At 37.3% G+C, this 18,873-nt stretch overlaps 1 protein-coding gene across 3 annotated transcripts in view; it reads left to right on the forward strand.

The window, feature by feature from the left end:
* NAA16 (N-alpha-acetyltransferase 16, NatA auxiliary subunit) overlaps positions 1–18,873 on the forward strand; it is a 99,550-nt gene that overhangs the window by 48,503 nt on the left and 32,174 nt on the right. For all 3 annotated transcript variants that reach the window (XM_090025046.1, XM_090025054.1, XM_090025065.1), the window contains 2 exons: positions 1,101–1,196; positions 4,315–4,421. In XM_090025046.1, coding sequence (XP_089881172.1) covers positions 1,101–1,196; positions 4,315–4,421 — 203 coding nt within the window. The remainder of the gene's footprint in view (positions 1–1,100; positions 1,197–4,314; positions 4,422–18,873) is intronic.

Genomic DNA, 18,873 nt, shown 5'->3' on the forward strand with positions numbered 1-18,873 from the left:
GATCATTGAGTTGATATAACAAATGCTTTTCACTGTCAACATGTAATTATTCCTAAATAATTCATTTAGATTTGTAGTGTATATTTCATATATACAATTCCTGTATTGACTTGAACTAGGATAATTATAAAACTAATAACACTACTTTATTTTTTAGGTGGTCTTAGGACTATTTCCTCCCCCATGGTAAGTTCTGGAGCTCCAACTTGTGATTTAAAATAGGGTTTTTATATGCTTTAGTTCCAATTTAAGCATTTATTTGAATTTCTTCCTCTTAGAATTATGTATACCTGGGGCCAATAGATAACATGCTTTTTCTTCCTGCCTTCAGAGCTGAGACATGGGGCTTTGTTTATGAAATGAAGGCCCAGGCATGACTACTAAACACTTACTATAATGTAGACTATAGATTTTTTTTTTATTTCTTTTTTTAAACTTTCAGCTTTATTTCAATTTCTTAATGAACTTGAAACACTTTTGACAAAATTTATCTTATGATTGTGAAAATAACATTTAAAAAAACATAGATCGGTTCTTTTGACATTATAACCACATTGGAGCTCCAAAGCATATTATGGGGGAATTGGGAGGAGTGGGAAGAAAGTCTAATGTGAAAACAAAACTACTTAAACTTGATATGATATTGAGTGTTACAATTGGTAGTATTGTCACCTTTTTGCTACTGCCAACAGAATTTTTGTATTAGGCCATAGCTGTATATTTATTTGCATATCAACATTTTAAAAAAAGATTAGCATTGTCATTCTTCAGATCCTTTAAATATTTCTTATAAGTCAAGGATATTGGGGAAAAAAATATAGAAAGCCATTTATTTTACAAATATCAGAGCACTCTTTCACAATCAAGTGTCAGAAGAAAAGTATACTTCCTATGGTATTACTTTTGTATGTTTTATGCGTTAGATACTGTAATGCATTATACCTCTGGATTAATCAATGGATTTGATTAGATTAAAGTTTACTGAGACTAATTTCATAACTTTGCTTAAGTAAAGCTAATTAAATTGTTATTCTTTAAAAAAAATAAGAGTATTTTTTTTCTCCATCATATCTTATATCTATTATATCTACTGATAATAGGCACCTTAGAAGAGAGGCTTCAAATTTATGAAGAAGTTAGCAAAAGACATCCCAGAGCAGTTTCACCTAGAAGATTACCTTTAAACTTTGTTTCAGGTAACAAATTCCATAGCTGTCCCATAATACTTTTTCGTTCTTTTTAAGTTGTTGCCATCAGTCCCTAAATTTTGGATATCTGTTCATTACACCTATTTCAGATACTGGAAGACTTGTGCACCTTTGTTATAGACATGTCAGTAGTATATTTCAAAAGTTAGACATTCTAAAGCAGCAGTACCAGCTACATAACTTTGCCTTTACTGCAATGCGTATGGCTTAAAAGTGAAGGCCAAGTTAGTGTTCTTCAAATAAGATGCAAAACTGTGGTAAGCTATTGTATTAAGGAACTAGATCTAACTTCATGTTTGTTTAAATATTTATAGACTCTGATAACATTCAACTTCCATTTTACGGAGGGGAAAGAATACAATTGTAGAATTTTTTGTTTTTGTATTATTGACTGACAGATGAAGTTCCTCTTTGCAAAGTTTAGAGGAAGCCCAAGTAAAAACTGCAAGAGCTACTTAGTGTTCAGGATTCAAACAAACTACCATGCAGGCTTCTTTACAGTGTTCTCTCTTTTTTAAAAAAAATCTTTTAAAATATGGTTGGTAGTAAACTATCTTGAACTGAAGTTTAAGTATTTCTTTTGGGTTACTCTGAGCCCCTTGAAACTGCTGTATATGAGATCAAAATTAATCAGTGGTAGAATGGGGTTAATTTCATGATATACCAGATAGGCTGTCTTTAGGGAAAGCGTTCAGGAAAACCTTCAGCCTTTAAACTGCACCAAAGTACAATGTTTTGTGACAGAATTACTATAATTCAGCTAAGTCTGAAAAAGCACTTTGTTATGCAGATAATTTGGCAAGGAATGCCAGCTCAAAGGTAGATCGGCAAAGCTTTCCAGTATAAGGTGCTTAGTTTTTGAGCTGTGCTGTAGATAACTTTTTTCAAATACTTTGATATAACTTGATAGAACTATGCAATATTAATATTCAATATAGAAAAATCCTTTGTACTGAAACTTGGAACAAAAGTATTCTCAATTCTGGAGGGAACTTGTCTAAAATAGAAAAAGATGAGCCAATTTTTAAATTGGAAAAGAGCAAATTACTTTTTGAGTTTTGCCTAAGTACATCTGAGACATAATGTAACTGGTATATTTGTAATACTAGCAGAAATTTTTTTGTAAATTAATCTTACATCGTCATTCACTTTTAAATGGAGACTGACAGCACACATTTCTGGAAACCTGTCTCTAGGGCTTCATCTTTAAAACTGTAGGTTATAAGATCAGATTGTTTAGCATAGCAGCTCATCCCTGAAAGTACTGTCCAGCCTGATGAAATTACTCTGTCTTTTGTTTTGTTGCTCTTGGACTCTAAATGTGTTTTTTGTTTTGTATGTTTGTTTTGCTTTAAATATTTCTGTGACTGCCACAACAAATAAAGCTACTTTTCATGCCCCTGAAGTTTCTCAGGTTTTCCATTTTCTAGGTTTTGTTTTGTTTTTTAAAAGAACAGGTGAGCCAAAATCAAGTTGTTAATTTTTCAGATTTGTTTGAGGAGTCTACTATTTATCCTCTAATAGCAAATGTCATTTATTTATTCCACGATATAGCAAATGGAGAAAGAAAACACGAAATTACAGGGAAATATACTGCCATCCTATTAAAGAATTTTTATAATTAGGAAAACTTCTTAATATCAACATGGATGTTCTTTCAATGGACTGCATTATTACATTCAGCAATATTCTATTAATGGGCAATAGGTATAGTTATAAAGACTCGTTGCCCATTGTGAGCAGTGCTTAAATGAAAGCAAGATTATCCTCTCACAAATTGGAGATGGCTCAAAGGATATTTCACATGGTTGCTATTTTATAATGTTTTGTAAAATACAGGATTATTTTTTAAAATTATAATCTAATTTGTTTTTGTGTGTTTGCTGAACACAGTTCACTCTTTGAATACAGTGATAGCCATAAAATATTTTTCAGTCCAATAAATGCTTATTTTAATGTCTGTACCATATCTGTTTTCCCAGTTGACTCATCCATATATTTTTGTAACTACTGCAGGTCAGGAATTTTCCAACAAAACAGCATTTTGTTGGAAAATGTTGATTTGTAGAAACCCAGTTATTTTTTGCAGGAACGTGTCTACCATTTTCAGCAGGATAGAATTTATGATCAAAGTCAGGTTCAGAATTCTACTCTCTGATGTAGAACTGAGATTTCAACCTCAGTCTCTCTCAACCCTGGTGAGTGCCTACTGCCAAGCTGGTGGTTATTATGTTCTGGGTTTCTCAGTCTTTCCTTTTGGAGTTGTTCTTCTTTGTATAAATATTTACTGGAACAGAGAATTAACCTTTATTTTCCCATAATCCAGCTGAGCATCCTAACCACCAGTCACTAGAGTTGCTATTTTTTGTTAACCCAATAAATATTTATCCATATGTAAAACTTTGTAGCCTGGTGGTTAGGGGTACTCATAGGGTATGAGGGCCCCAAGGTTCAAGTCCCTCCTTTCCTGCTTTAGCCACAGGGAAGAATTAGAGAAATACACCCCAGAATACTGCTATTTTAGAGAAACATGCCTCAAGATAGCTAGAACTCTTAATAGTCTCATCTTGTTGTGAAGCAGGGGATAAAAAGTTGAAATTGCAAAAACTTGCATGCTGTAGCGAAGCAGTTTCCCATCCTTTTCTTCATGAAAGTACTAATTTGGAGAAACTATAGGGCCATTAGGTTTCTGGAAAAGACATCACAATAAATATTATAGTTTTTGTCCACAAATTAATTGAAATGGGCATTTCATTAATTTTTCCCCAATATTTTGATAAAGGACATGATCTTGACCTCTTAGTCTTCTGATCAGCTAAGTTATAAAATCATTTCTAACAGTTGTATCTCAAATCATAGTCCCATAAATATCTTGTGTGGAGTTTTTTCTTTCCCTTTTTTTCCTATGTGACCCTTTTCTTTGAGGCACAAGTTAAATGTCTCCCTCTATCTCCTCTAAATAACTGAAAAGAGTAGTCAAAATAATGCCTCCTTGTAGGGTCTTCTAGTTACTGGAGGTTAACACAGAGTTATATGAATGTAAGCACTGCTCAGTATACAACACTCACAACTGCTGAAGTATAACAAAGTACACTTTTGTTTCTAGGTGAAAAATTTAGAGAACTAATGGATAAGTTCCTGAGGGTTAACTTCAGTAAAGGCTGCCCACCTTTGTTTACCACTTTGAAATCATTGTATTACAATCCAGAAAAGGTAAAATATAGTATTTATTCAGTTTTCATTAAGTCTTATGTATTTACTTACTATATTAGTTAAATATATTAATATATAGTATACTATATAAAAATCCCGTAGTTTATAGATGAGTGTGATTTGATATTTTCCTATTTAGTTAGCTCATACCTTATTTATCACTTAGTAGCTTTTAAACTTGTACTGAATACGTACATTTCTGTAGCCAGTTTAGTGAAATTGCAATGATCAGAATCTGCTTATGTTCATAAGTTTACAAAATGTCAAAGATAAACAAAGATTAATTTAAAATAAACTGTATTCTTTGTCTTTGGCTACAAGTGTTAGGTGGTTTCAACTTATGGCTTATGATGTCACCAGAAATCCTGATTTATTTATTTATTTCTTTTAAATACAACACAACTGGTTTTTGGTGTATGGTCACTTTTGAATTGTGTTAATATAGATGTATTTGCTACAGATACTTGTGTCCAATTTCTCTGTCTGACTAAATTCTATTTAGTGTTACACTTGTTTAGGTCTAGTGTCTCTAGGGGATTTAAGTGCGACACCAGCATACTATATTACAGCTTTTGTTTCCCTCTTTCCACCACCCCTCCCCCTCAAAATATCAGTTAAGATATATTTAGGTATGGTTTGCTGTGCAGTTTTATCATACTTAAAGGGATTCTTCTTCAGTAGATAGAAAAGAACAATGCAGGTTTACCTAGTGAAACACCTCTATCTGTAGGAAAAGCATATTGACTATTAATAACTTTAGTTAGACGCTCCTATGCTTGGAAAAACTAAATAACCAGTTTCTGTTTGCTCTCTCCAGTGAGTGGGTATTTTCTGGTTTAATTGGGTTATTCTTTTTTAAAGATTTCTTTGCTAATGTTCCTAATTTCATGATAGTACTAGTGGATACCATTATCAGAACGTATAGTTGACTAGGTATGGACAAATGCACGCTTTTTTTTTAGCTGCTTTAAAAAGGGGAGAGACCTGCTGTTTGCAAGAAGAAGTTAGCTGTTACATGTGTGTGATCCTGTAGCGATACAAGTGATTAAACTTGCCCCAATTTGACTCTAAATTAAGCAGTGTTAAATTTGGAGAGGTTTTGCTATTGTTCTGTTGCTATATTTGCAGATATAGCAGCTCCACAGTAACAGTTTATATACAAGTCTGTTGATATTGGTACAGTTGTAATATATCTCTTGTGCTGAAGTGATTTTAAAAAAAAATCTTTTGTACAGCTTGTGTAGTGCAGGCTATTCTACAATGCATAAGTTTTAAGTTTTCGTAAAATTAGCAGGAAATGAGTTGATTTCTGTCTGCTGTTTTTAAATAGTATTTAGCGATAAAGCACTGCTATGCAGTGGTGCACAGCAAATTATAACATCGTAACTGTGATATTTTCTTAGGTGGTGAAAGTAAAACATGGGTAACTTTTTGGGTACAGTAACCTGGAACTTTTGACAAATTAAGCAAGTAGGAAAAACATATGACACCGACTTGTTAGTTCATAGAAAAGGTTGTTTTGGTGGGTTGATGTTGTTTTTTGAGTCTTGCAATGATAAAACGGTTACTTTTTGTCATTCAGCTACTTTAAGTACATGTGAAAATTATCATTTAGCACAAGAACTTTGATCAAACCATACCAAGAAACACACACAAAAATTACCTAGCAGGTATGCACTAAGTTTATAAACAAAGCTTCAGAGACAAGTAATTATAGGTTAATAATAATACTGTTGCAGTTTTATGGGACATCTGACTTGAGATAAATCAACAAACACAGAGAACTCAGCTGAAAAAATGTTACAAATGTGTGGAATCTATGGAACCTGGAAATGCAACAAACAACTCTTAATCCTGATTCCAAATATAAAGTTTATAGGTTGTGTCCAAAATAGGAACAGCCTGCATTATGGTTCATATAAGATGATTTCCAGGTCCATTGCTTTTCTAGCACTATAAAATCTACAATGAATGGGAGCGCACTTTTAGCAGCCAGTGCATCAGTTGGCCAGCAACTTGGAAGTAGTCACAACTAATAGGATAGGCAAACTTCTGAATTTGTTTTTTTTTTTGAGAAACCATTATTGTCTGACAGACCACGATCAGTTAAATGTGTTGCATGTTACTTTTGATGTCAAACCCCCTTCAGAAGTAAACTGATAAATACATTTGCATCTCTAACAACAGATATGTGGTAGATCCAACAACTTAGAATTATGCATTTGGCTATTGTGTTTCTGTTTAACTTGCAGAATTACAAAACTTTGTTTTGATCAGTATGCTTTTTTATGTTTAGAAAATGGATCATCTCACAAAGAATTTCTGTGTTTGTGATTATTTCATAAACTCTTCTTTCAATTAGTGTATTTCTAGAAAAAAGTATGAGAGGAGATTGTTTTGGGGGAAATTATAACTATCCTGATAATAAGTGCCATGTTAGAGAAGATCATTATACATCTCTCAGATGATTCAGTCACTGATGCTTCAGTGAATAATGTCCACAATACCTCTGGGTCTGTAATACTGTGCTGTTATAGGGTGCTGAACTTTAATTCCAGTTTTAGATAATATTGTGCTTTATAGTATTACTAATTTGAATATATCAAAAAGATGTAAGAGACTTAACTCAAACTGCTCTTTCCCTTTTCTGGTACATGATAGTATGTTACAGAAGATCTTTTAAATATTACATTATACAGTACAATTTAAAATGCACCAAGTTGTGGGACTTTTACACTTTCTTTGAAAGACTGCTATATAATTTTTAATAGAGTTCCCAGTCAGGAAGCGTTTCTCTCTAATTTGCCTATCCCAAGCTAAACTCTAAATTTAATTCCTGGTTGTATTCCTTCCATTGAACCACATAAAATTTTCTTTCTTTCTGTGTTTTATCAGATGATGATCTCGATGATCTCCCGAGGTCCCTTCCAGCCCTAATGTCTATGAAATCTGTAAAAATCAGCCTAGTCCTATGAGATTAGAAGATGTAATGGCAACACAGACTCCTCATATATTGCCTTTGGTCTTGCTGAGTAAAAACTGCCGCTCTTACCAGGACTTCCTTTAATACCTGTGCACCATTTAGCCAGTCACTCATTCTTAATATTTGCTGTTAAGCAAAATGCTCTTCAGTTGAAAAAATTGAATAAAATAAAACTGAACAATCTATCCCATGTGGTATTCGGTGCTAAATACAATATTTTGAATGTGAAAACTGTTTTCTGAAGGCAACTATAAAATGGTTATTCCTGGTTTCAGTAAAGTTCTCTAGATTGTTATGCCAGCATTTTTCCAATTTCTTGTTGAGTTAGGACAACTTTGGCAAGAAAATGAATTATTCTTATTTCCTGTTGCTCATTCCACTGTAGCATTTCCTTGAATGAGAATACTTTCTGACACCTACAAGCTGCTTCTTGGGATTTGTTGTTGCATTTATTGTTCTGGTAGAACACAGAGGATGCTAGAATAGACAAAGTGACAGTCCTTAATGTGTTTAAAACAGAAACTCTTCACAGCCCAACAGTACTTCTTGTTCGAAATATAGTTGAGAGAGCTGCATTATTCAGAGTTGAGCAGAAGACAGGGTAGATTTGTATCTTATCAACTAACTAAATCATAGGATAAATTAGGACAAGTTTTTACAAGCCCGGATTCACTTCGTCAGAAGCTGTGAAAAGACCTGGACAGAACAGTGTATAAACTGGAGAGAGTGATTGGAATACAAAAGCCACGAAAGGAGGGAGAGTGGGATTGGGAGAGGCAGTGCTGGGAGAGGCAAGCAACCTATAGCAACAGAGGGGTCACAAAAGCTAGGTAATGGGATATGATTCTGGTCCCTGTTTCAGTCGCACTTAACACAATCCAATTTGTAGATTACTTGATTTGCAATTTCCCTTTCTTAAAGCCATTTAAAAGTTTTGTTGCTTAAGAGCAACTGTCCTGAGGGCAGCAATGGAATGTACAGGGAGGTTAAAGTGTTCTGCCATAGGTAGGCTTTTGTGACTTTGTGGAGCTGATGTCAGATCATTGTTTAATCATTTTTACACATAAGGATCACTGTGAGCAGGTGATGGCATATATGACATTGTTTTAGTTACAGGCAAATGAACCTTGGATGTTATATTTATTCAGTGTTATTTGGTCCCATAATTATGTAGTCTGTATTGATGAAGGTACACATCTGGCATCTGGGGCTGTTGCAGGTCATGATGTCCTAGAATGGAAACTAGGTAGTCTGTCCTTTAAAAGATGCTGTTTTGAGGTTAGGGGACTGTCTGAAAGCTGGCTCGGGTCTGTTCCTCATACCTACTTTGAGATGGTAGTCCTCTTTCAGGAGGGGTTGGATATCATGAATGTGTCTAGGGCAGTAGTTTTCAACTTTTTTCATTTGTAGACAACTAAATATTTTTTAAATGGAAGTGCAGACCCCTTTGAAATATAAGTATGGGCATTCGCATACATTTGATTGATCACAGTCATTTTGCACAAACCCCTTAGACATAGTCTGTGGACCCCCAGAAATCTGTGGAGCACAGGTTGAAAACCACTAGTCAGAGATGTTCAAGCTGGTGACAGTCAGAGGGGTTCTATTGTTTTTGTCCTGGGCTTGGTATTGTAGCAGGTTGAAGTTAGGTCTGAGACTGGATTTATTTGATTGACTTTGGTTTGGGATTGTGTTGTGATTGTAAGAATCCCTGATCCAGATCCTTAAGATGTGCATCCCGGTCAGTGGGATCAGAACAGATACAGCTATATGGTGAAGCTTGGCTGTAGATGATAGCTCTAGTTGTGTGCTGAGGATGAAAGCTGCTGGCATCAAAACAGTCATGACAATTCGTTGATACAGCGTCGTTGTGAAGTGGTTATTACAAATCTTCGGTCCGGTATCCAGGAAATTGATTTGCGGTATCCAGGAAATTGATTTGCTGCATGGAGCTTTCCAGAGTTATTTTGATGGAGGGTTGTAAGTTAAAGTCCTGGTAATATTTCTCTAGAGAGTCCTTCCCATGTATCCATAAGTATAGGATATAGTCACAATTAGTTATCAAAGTTTATCAAAGGAATCTAGACGTAATCATTTTAAAATCTCGACCATCTTTTTAAGATGAGATAACATGTTATAGTTTAATTCTATTTAAGGGGGACAAAATGATATAACAAAGCTTATTGTAGTCTTTCATTCAGTGTTTAAGGGCTGTCTTTGTTTAGGTTTCATTGAAGACTCTGGGGTTAGGGGGACAAACAGAATTCTCACTCAACTTCACAGAGCAGAGTTGTTTCAGGTCTGCTGATTTTATGCAATCTCTGCCTTCCCTTGTGATGCTATATAATGATTGTCTTCACCTCCACAAAGAGGTTATAGAATTTATTTTAACTGCAAAACTGCTTTGAAGTTACCTTCCATATTATTAGAAAGTTTGAAAAGAATATGTTGATTCCACCATTTTTCCTCTTACAGTCATACTTAAATTGGTGCTTATCTTTTACTGAATTTCTTGATCTGCCTGCTATTAGAATTGCTACTGTTTGGTGACTCAGTGGAGCGAGTCCCCTCAGCTTCCCTTCCCTTGAGCTCCATTAAGGTCTGTCTAGCAGCAGTATTCACCATTGCAGTTCCTTGATCTTTCCTGACCTGGTAGTAACAAAGTTTGTTTTTGTGGGTTTTGTTTGGGCTTTCAGGGTGTATTACATACTGACCCACTGATTAGAGAACCTATCCCACCTTCATCTTTTTGAAATTTTCCATCCCTTCCAAGAATGATCCCTCTAGCATCTCACTCTTAATGATCTTTTTTGTGGCCATCACCTTGGCCAGCAAGGTGAGCCAGTTACTGGCGCACACAGCAGAGTCTCCATGTATCTTTTTCCTTAAGGAGAAGAAGGCACTCTTAGATGTCATGTAGAACTCATTCACATGATAGTTTTTTGTTCTTCCCAAAAGGACAAGGCAGAAACACCTGTGTAGGTGCAGCTCTATTATCGTACGTTGGCAAAACCAATTTTCTACCAATTCTGTTTGTGATTAGGAAGTCGGCTGTTGGAAGGACTATGCTCTTTCATTCACAAATATGATCAAACCAGATAATATTACTTTTCTCCCATACAGCTGGCCAGCATACCTTTCCTACTGACTAGCAGTGCTTACTCCACACAGCCAGTGGTGCCTGCCCACCACTTTGGGGAGGGCAAGAAGGACCCCAAGGTGGATGCCATGTAAGTCAACTCAGACGCAGGGTCAGGACTGGAGGTTGGATGACAGGGCTTCACAACCATATCTTTGACACCCCTGTCTTACAGTACTCCTCTTTAAAACTCTGTAGTATGTATGGATCTCGCAACTTGACCTCCATCTCTGCTTTTGGGGTCCTGAACTTGCATGGATTTTTTTTTAATTATTAGGGAGCTTGTGGAGGGTCATGGCCACTCTACCCATGGTATACTTGGACAGGATTGCAGAGAGGTACAGGGAACATCCGTGGCTCAGACACATGCTGCTACTCAAAAAAGGCTTTGACTTTGCATTTATTGGTCAAATGCTTGCCCAGAGTGGGCACCAAACAGACTTCATCTGTTACAAAAACTGTACTTACCGTAGAGTATGTAAGCATTTTGTTCTGGTTCTGTGGAGGCAGTGAATTAAAATAGATTCATTTTACTTTTGTTACCTTATCATAATTAATCTCTCTGTCACCGCCATCAGGATCTGCTGGAGGTGGGATTCATTTTCCACTTTGCTTCTCTATTAATAAGCATATTCAAAGATGTCATTAGAACCTGTCTTTTTGTCAAATGTATGCTACATTTGGTGATGAGTCAGTTTACATTTTCATCTGCATTTCAGTCTTTCTTATCATAATATTTTATAACTGCTAACTTAAGAGCAAGAATTATAGCTAAGTAATTTTCTAATAATGGCTAAACTCAGAACTCCTGTACTGGTGTATCATTTTAGAATATAGTGATGATGCTAATAGAATAAATGCTATTAATATTTTTATCCTATAGAATTGACATGGTTTCCTGTTAAAAGGATTTCCATTCTTTTCTTTTTCTTTTTTCCTAGAAATTTGTGTAAACAAAGCATGACTTTAGAAAGGTGTTTATGGGGTTTTTTTTGCTATCAGTGTATATTCCTGAAGTAACGAAAAAAATGTTTTCATTGTTGTATGGTCTGCATAAATTAACACTCGGTGTACTATTGTACTAAACTATGTGGAGCGTTCTTTGAAGGCGTATATCATACACATTTACCTATACATGAAACTGGGGCACTTACAGGGAGAATGTATGTAATTATATATATTCTTGTGCAAATACTAAGTTTTAAGATACATTTTTTTATAGTTTTTGATGTGAGAGATGTATTTTCCTTCTAATAGTGTCTTGTTTGTTTTTGGGGATAATAATGTAGCTGTCTTGTAGCTTTTTCCATTTCAGTTTAGTTTTCATGTTTTATTGCTTTGTTATTATTAGGGATCCTGGTTTTCTCTGATAAAATAAAATAAAATCCCCAATTTTCAGATGGGGGGTGGGGGGAAAGTAACACAAAATCCAAATTTTTCCATGATCAAAATGAAACACCACTAATATGTGGGTGTACACATGCACACTAGTGGCATTTCATTTTGATCATGGAAAAATTTGGATTTTGAGTTACCTTTTTTCCATCTGAAAATTGAGGATTTTATTTTTATCAGAGAGAACCAGAATCCCTGGTTATTATATAGTGTTGAGTCAGCCCATCAGTATCACAAGTTTGTTGTATTTGGAAAGTACTCAAAATTGTATCGTGTTTGTCTTCAAAATATTTATGATGGTATAGTAACAAAAATCTAGACATTCATGCTGTATTCACTACAATGGTATTGGAGTAGCTAATTAGCACTAATTTAAATGTTGCTTCAAGTTAGTAAGATTTAGAAGCTGAATATTTTGTAAGATCCCCAAGAATCTCCAGGAAGCAAAAATTTGTGCCCAGCTAATATCATGGAGTTACATCCACCATATAAATTTACCATTTTTGGGTGAACAAGAATTTTAGGTTAACTGCTTAAATTTGCTGCAAAATAATGCTTCAGAGTAGAAGCCACACCTTTGAAACAGATTAAATATTTGTCATGCTTAGTGGGCAACTCCCCAGATGTATCAGAGAGAAATTTTTAACACCATTCTCCATTCCTGTCCTTCCAAATGAAAAGAGAATATGAGATGTAGAAACCCTAAATAAAATTCCATTTTCTTTGTCACTGATAATGTTCAGACATACTCTTTGGTTCCCAGTACATGTTGCCCTATATCCATGAGACTTAAAATCCAAAGAGTGAAGACATTCAATTAGTCAACATCAAGGTTTGCATCGATTGTGTTGCAGGTGCGTTGATTCCATTGAAGCTCGACATCAGCGCACATGTGCCCTATTTGAGTAATTTTAAAACATGGAGACTGTGAGGATTTTCTGGATGAGAGAAAATGTCTGGCTGGAAGAAACATCAGAAACATCAGTCTCAGAAAAGGTATAAGACTGTCTACACAGGAAGGTAGGCTGTCTCCCCTGAAGACTTTTTCTTTTCCCCTCATAAAAGATGGCTTTATCTATCTTTTATTTGGAAAGCTAACTTAATTTAAGGGAAGTTACGACTGAGTCTTTTAGCCCAGCGCCCTCTGTTAACTGCTGGTACATAGCATAAGGATGTGAAGGACATTTCTTTCTGTTCTGAGTATCTTTACATTTTAAGGCAGAAGAGAAGCAACTAGGTTATACCAGCTGTTGTTCATACACAGCTCAGAAGGTTAGTTTTAGAGAGACTAAATTCTGTGTTAGAACTTTAGGGTTGAAATCTGTGATAAACTCATTAACCAGATCCTAAATACTGTGGTAACATAGCAAACTATAATTAATCTTTGGATAAGAAGGCAGAGAGAAAATTGGGGAATCTTAAAAAGGGGAGAAAGTAGGAAGGCAGGAGATTCCATCAAGCAGTGCTAGGATTTGATTATCATTATAGTGAGGATTGCAATTGTAATATAATATGTACATGAATGGTGGCTGGTTCGGTTTTCCTGAAGGAAGCACAGACTTCATGAAATATCAGCTACAGAGAATTAATTGGAAGGCTTCAAGATTAAGTACAGACATTCAAAAAGCCTGAGCCTGAATTGATTCAATCTTTGCAGGTTAGTCTAAACTGAGTAGATAGAACCAAGAAACAAATGAATAAACATTTACTTTTGATTCCAGAAATGCAGCCACATGCCTGCATGGCTCAGGCTAGAAGCTGAGGGGTGCTAGAACAAGCTGTCCCTTCCCTTCAGCAGTGGCTGCAAGGCTAGAGGCAAGCTGGAGAAAAAGCCCTCCAAGCTTTTCTCCCCACCGTGCTCGAATTGAGGGGAGGCAGGGGACGTGGTCAGGCCCTGGCAGGCCATTTGAGTATGACTGGGGGAGAGTTTAACCCCCCACCCCAGCCTGTGCAGATGCCAGCCAGGGTGTCCCTGGAGGGGGAGGTAGGAAGCAGCCCCTGCCAGGCTTTTCCCTTGCTCCCTGGGTGGGGTCCAGACCCTGGCACCAGGCCAGCATTCTGAGGCAAAGGAGAGGGGTGGGGAGTGGGGTTTAAACCCTCTCTCCCACTGACATGGGACCCTAGTTGGGGTCTGCTTGGCAGGGGTGCAGCAGCTTCTGCCTGGCTTTGCTCCACTTGTTGTTCCAGCAGCCAGCATGCTGAGGTGGAGGGAAGGAGTGGGGTTTAACCCCCCTACTCCCCCCCAGGGGACCCCAGCTTGGATCTGCCTGGCAGAGGCACAGCATCCCCTGTCAGGCTTTTCCTTGTTTGCCACTCATGCAGCGGGGTGGGGGCATAGCTAGACACTGGCCCCAGGCTGGCATGCTGAGGGTCCTCTCCTCTTACTTGGCATGTCAGCCCAGGGTTGGCATCTAGCCATGCCCCCGCCCCCTCTGCATGAGTGGGGAAAAGCCTGGGAGGGCCCCTGCTAGGCAGATGTGGACCAGATTCCTATGCCAGTGGCAGAGGGGGTTTAAACTCCCCTCCCTCCACTCTGCCTCAGCGTGCCGGCTCAGGGCTGGTGTCTGGCCATGCCCCTGCCTCCTCTGCTTTGGTGGCAAGTGAGGAAAAAGCCCGTGAGGGGCCCTGCCATGCAGACCTGGCTATGGTCCCGAGCAGAGTTTCCCACCCCCTTTTTAGCCAGTAGAAGCAGCAATAGTGCTCCAGCTAGGGAACAGAGCAGCAGAGTCAACCCTGCTCCACTAGAGTAGACAGCACAGCGCAGCCCAGAGCTGCAAAGCATCCTGGTATGCTGGGGGACTGTGAGTTAACTTGAACTAGGAAGGGGTCTGGGATAGACGTTCCATAAACTAGTTTGACCTAAATTAGTCAAGTCTGATACCACATTCAACCAGGCTTATCTTAAACCTGTTTCAGCCAATTTGAAAGCGGTTTATGCACATTGAACTTCTGTTTTGTTACAGATTTAAGCCGGTTTCTGATCACGTAAACCAGTTTATATGTAACTTCTGTCCCTAGCCCAAGTGCTGCAATTTACCAGCCATTTTATCATCACAGAGATTTTAGGAAAGAGTTGTCTTTGCAGGCACTGATTTTTACAGTGAATTGGTACCCTTTTAATAGTTAAGATCCAGCAAAATAGGCTCAACAGCACTGTTTTCAGATTCTCTGCTACAAAGCTGAAATTCACAATTGTGGTAACACAAATAGCAAAGCTTGTCTGAGAGCTTTAGTTTTCAGTATTGCCATGCATTTTTTTCCCATATACAGAGAACTAGTAGGATCAAGCCAGCTCTGAACATGTAACCATAAAGACATGAAGATTACAACAGATTAGGTTCTAATACCTGTCTTCTCAAAAACTTAGTCTATATTGGTGGTACCCAATTTATCCAGCCCCGTGGAATGGATGAGTGGAGTGGAGATGTGAATGCCTTGGCATGGCCCATGGGCTGTGCATAGAGAATGACCTGTTAAGAAAGAAGTGATTTGTCTTAAGCATATCTGGTCACAACTGGGCCGTATGCCATAGCTAGTAGTAGTTCCTTAGATAGGTATTTGTTCCAGTTACTCTTCTTTTGAACAGCTGCTTGATGGAAGATGCATAGCATGCCGAAACTATAGGTTACATACATAAATACTATTGTGTAGGTTGGTACAACTGCTGTAGTTGAATTAGCAAAGTGAGTGGTAGCCACAGCAGTGAATGTGGTTTTTTCCAAACCAAAATGGTTATTCCATCCTATTACTTGTTACATTTTGTAACTTGTAAAAAATGGAATTAATAGTAGAAGTCTCCTTTACCAGCACTAGGGAGAAACTACAGGTGGAAAACAAGGTTATGACTTTGTATCTTTTCAGACTTTTAAAGTAAGAGCTAAGGCTGCTATCCTGCAAGGGCATTCCCATACGTAACTGTTCCCAGGACAGTTTCACTGACTTTTTTGAGTGAGCAAATTGCGTGTGTTAAGTACTTGCAGAATGTTATGTTGCTTCCTTGATTTAAAAACATCAGCACTTTTAAAAAAAAAATCAACAATCTCCCCCCCTTTTCAGTTCTTTATGTGAAGAGTTAACAAGTAACTTTTAGCTGGGATAGTGTTTAAGGCAAGCACTTTTATAAAAAATAACATTGCCTATTTATGCAAAAAGCCAAAGTCTACAGAGACTCTAGGATAGGTTCATAATTCTAAGTAATGACGTCTTTTTAATAATCAGTTAACTTTGCAAAACGTTTCTATGTACTAAAATGTATAGGGAGTAATAATGGCTAAAAGGTAGGTTTGGTATAAAGAGGAAAAACAATTAAAGAGATCTCTTTTTTTTTCAATGTGAGGTAGGGTAGCAGGAGTGGAAAGAGGTTTTCTGTACCATGCGAATGGGCTTAGGAAGCATGGCTGGGCTGGGCCAGAGGCTTTGCTTTCATCAGTGAGAGGCAGGGAGGCAGAAGGAAACAGCATGGAATGAAGTTTTGGGGTGTTGTTCTGTGAGTCTGTTATTATCTTTTTTATTGTAAGCTGCTGTGAGCCTTTCTGCGTGGGGTGGGATATAAATCTAAAGAATACTTAATATACAGGAATAAGCTTGATTTTTTTTTTTTTTTTGTTGCAAGCATCTGACCCAAGCGCAGATTTGAACGAGTAATTCTGAGAGAGGATTGGTCACTTATAAGATTTAGCTGCACCACATAAGAGATTTGGATTATATTTCTAGTTCTGCCAGAAGTGTTTGGTGCAATCTTTGAATTACTTCCTTTGTAAAAAATGGGGAGAAGTTGAAACGTCTGTAATCATCTGTGAGGAAAATATGAAGCTTACACATTAACGTACACTAAAAGATAAGAGAATTGTAAACACTAATCAGTACATGAGGTGAAGATTGTGTATATGTAGTCTTCTGGCTCAGTGCCAATTCTTCATCGCTATCAAATTCAAGCTAAATTGCAAGTAACTCAAATTCAAGTTAAAATGCACCTGTTACACCTGCATGATTTTGTAGCGATACCAGTGTAGTAAAACTGCTCCAGCTTTAACCCTGATTCATTCAGGGTCAAAGTTAGGGTAGTTCAGGCAACTAGCATTGCTATAGGATCATGTAGATTTAACGAGTACAATGTAATAATTGCTGTGTGCTCCTGAGCAGCTGGTCTTCTCTTCCCTGTTAAATCAGTTAAATTGTACATTTGTCCGTACCCAAATTCTGTATCTTATATATGTATTGTGGTCCCTCCCCTCCCATACTTCATAACTTAGTCAAATATTGAAGGATTTTCTGGGAAGGCGTTAGTTCTGGCCTCAGAACTGTTTCCTTGTCATACTTCCAGTTCTTGTGTTAAGCGAGATCTTTGTTTATGTTGCATAACTTTTTATACATTTTTTAAAAATGACTAAGGTGTCTTTGGTTTAATGCCTCAAAAATAAATTAAAGCCCAGGTAGAAATCAGACAATTGAAATATCACCCTAATGTGGAAGAAACATTTGAATTAAGCAGTATCAGCGCATCTGGTCTTTGTCTGTTTTTCTAGTCAAGGAAGCCAATTACTTCTACACTAATCATTGAGGCTTTAGTTATTCAATGAAAACCAATATTCATATTTGTAAACTGTTTAGACCAGGAGTGCTCGACCCCCAGCCCACAGGCCAAATCTGACCCACAGAGCCATGCCTTCTGGCCAACTGGGATCCTTACAAGTTGGGAATGTGGTGGTGTGACTGTGGTGGGCCAGATCCAGGCCCACTTGGGCCATTGCCGTGCAGGGGGATCAGGGTTGGCCTTTCTCCAGATCAGAGCAAGCTTTTCCTTCCTACTCTACTTGCAGTGTATCTGTAGTAGATTTTTTTTCAGATAATCACTGAGAATAAGGACCAGCTTAGTGTTTAAAATAATAATACTCTAGGTGGCCAGATAAATGTGTATTAAAGTGTTTCACAAAACTAGTTAGACACTCCAGTCATGATTTCAGTTTTCATGACCTGAATGATGCTGGAGACTTAAAACTGCCATTTTACTGATGAGTCCTAGCGGGATGTCCAGTATTGCAAAATTGAATACAACAGAAATGTTTCAAATCTGAAGGAATCCTTAAATTTTCTATTAGCATCATAAAAGTTTCCCTCTTGTTGAGACCCCATTGCCATTTAATTATGAAGGTACTGAATAAACTACTTAATAAATAATTTGGGACATTTTTTAATATTTACATGTAATAAAACTGTCATATTTAAAAGACCAGTTTGTAGCTTACTCCTCTAACTATGAAATGAAGTAGAATTGTATTGTTCCCTTTAATTAGATGATTGTAGCTAATAGAGGTCAACTTTTGTTCAGTTTTAGGCCTGTCTAATACATTTCGGCTGCTTGCAGATGTGGAAAAAACCCCCAAAACCCATGCTTTACTGGAAGAAGCAGTGCATTACTTTGACTGGTTATGCAGTGTCTGTATAGATCAGGCACTTCAGCGAGGCTTTTTGGCGCTTTTAGCTAAAGCTGATTCAATCAGCTATTTGATAAAAGTGCCAAAGAAGCCCCACTAAAGTGCTTGATCTATACCAATGTTGGGTGATCCGGGTTCAATTAAGATGCTGCTGCTTCTTGGCATGTGCTGTGCTCGGCTTGGAAGTGCACCCACTTTACTTTAAAGTGCTGCTACTTTTTTTTTTTAATGTCTACAAACAGCCTTGGTGCTCTGCAGCACCCAAAGATTATAGCCCTGTGTGTTGGGGAATGAACTTCGTCACAGTTTTGCTGTTTATGCTTGAGATTACTAATGTTGTGGAAAGTGGTAGGAAGTAAGCAAAGTCTCTGATGAAACATACTTTTTCTGTGACCCTTTTGCCATTCTGCCTTTTATGGAGTGGGGAGTTATATTTTTGCCTCTTTCAAGCACAGGTCAGATATACAGAACTTTAGACTTGGCCTAATAAGGGAAAAGATC

The sequence above is a fragment of the Crocodylus siamensis genome, chromosome 1, assembly GCF_052110815.1.
Source record: "Crocodylus siamensis isolate JL-2025a chromosome 1, ASM5211081v1, whole genome shotgun sequence".
NCBI lineage: Eukaryota > Metazoa > Chordata > Crocodylia > Crocodylidae > Crocodylus > Crocodylus siamensis.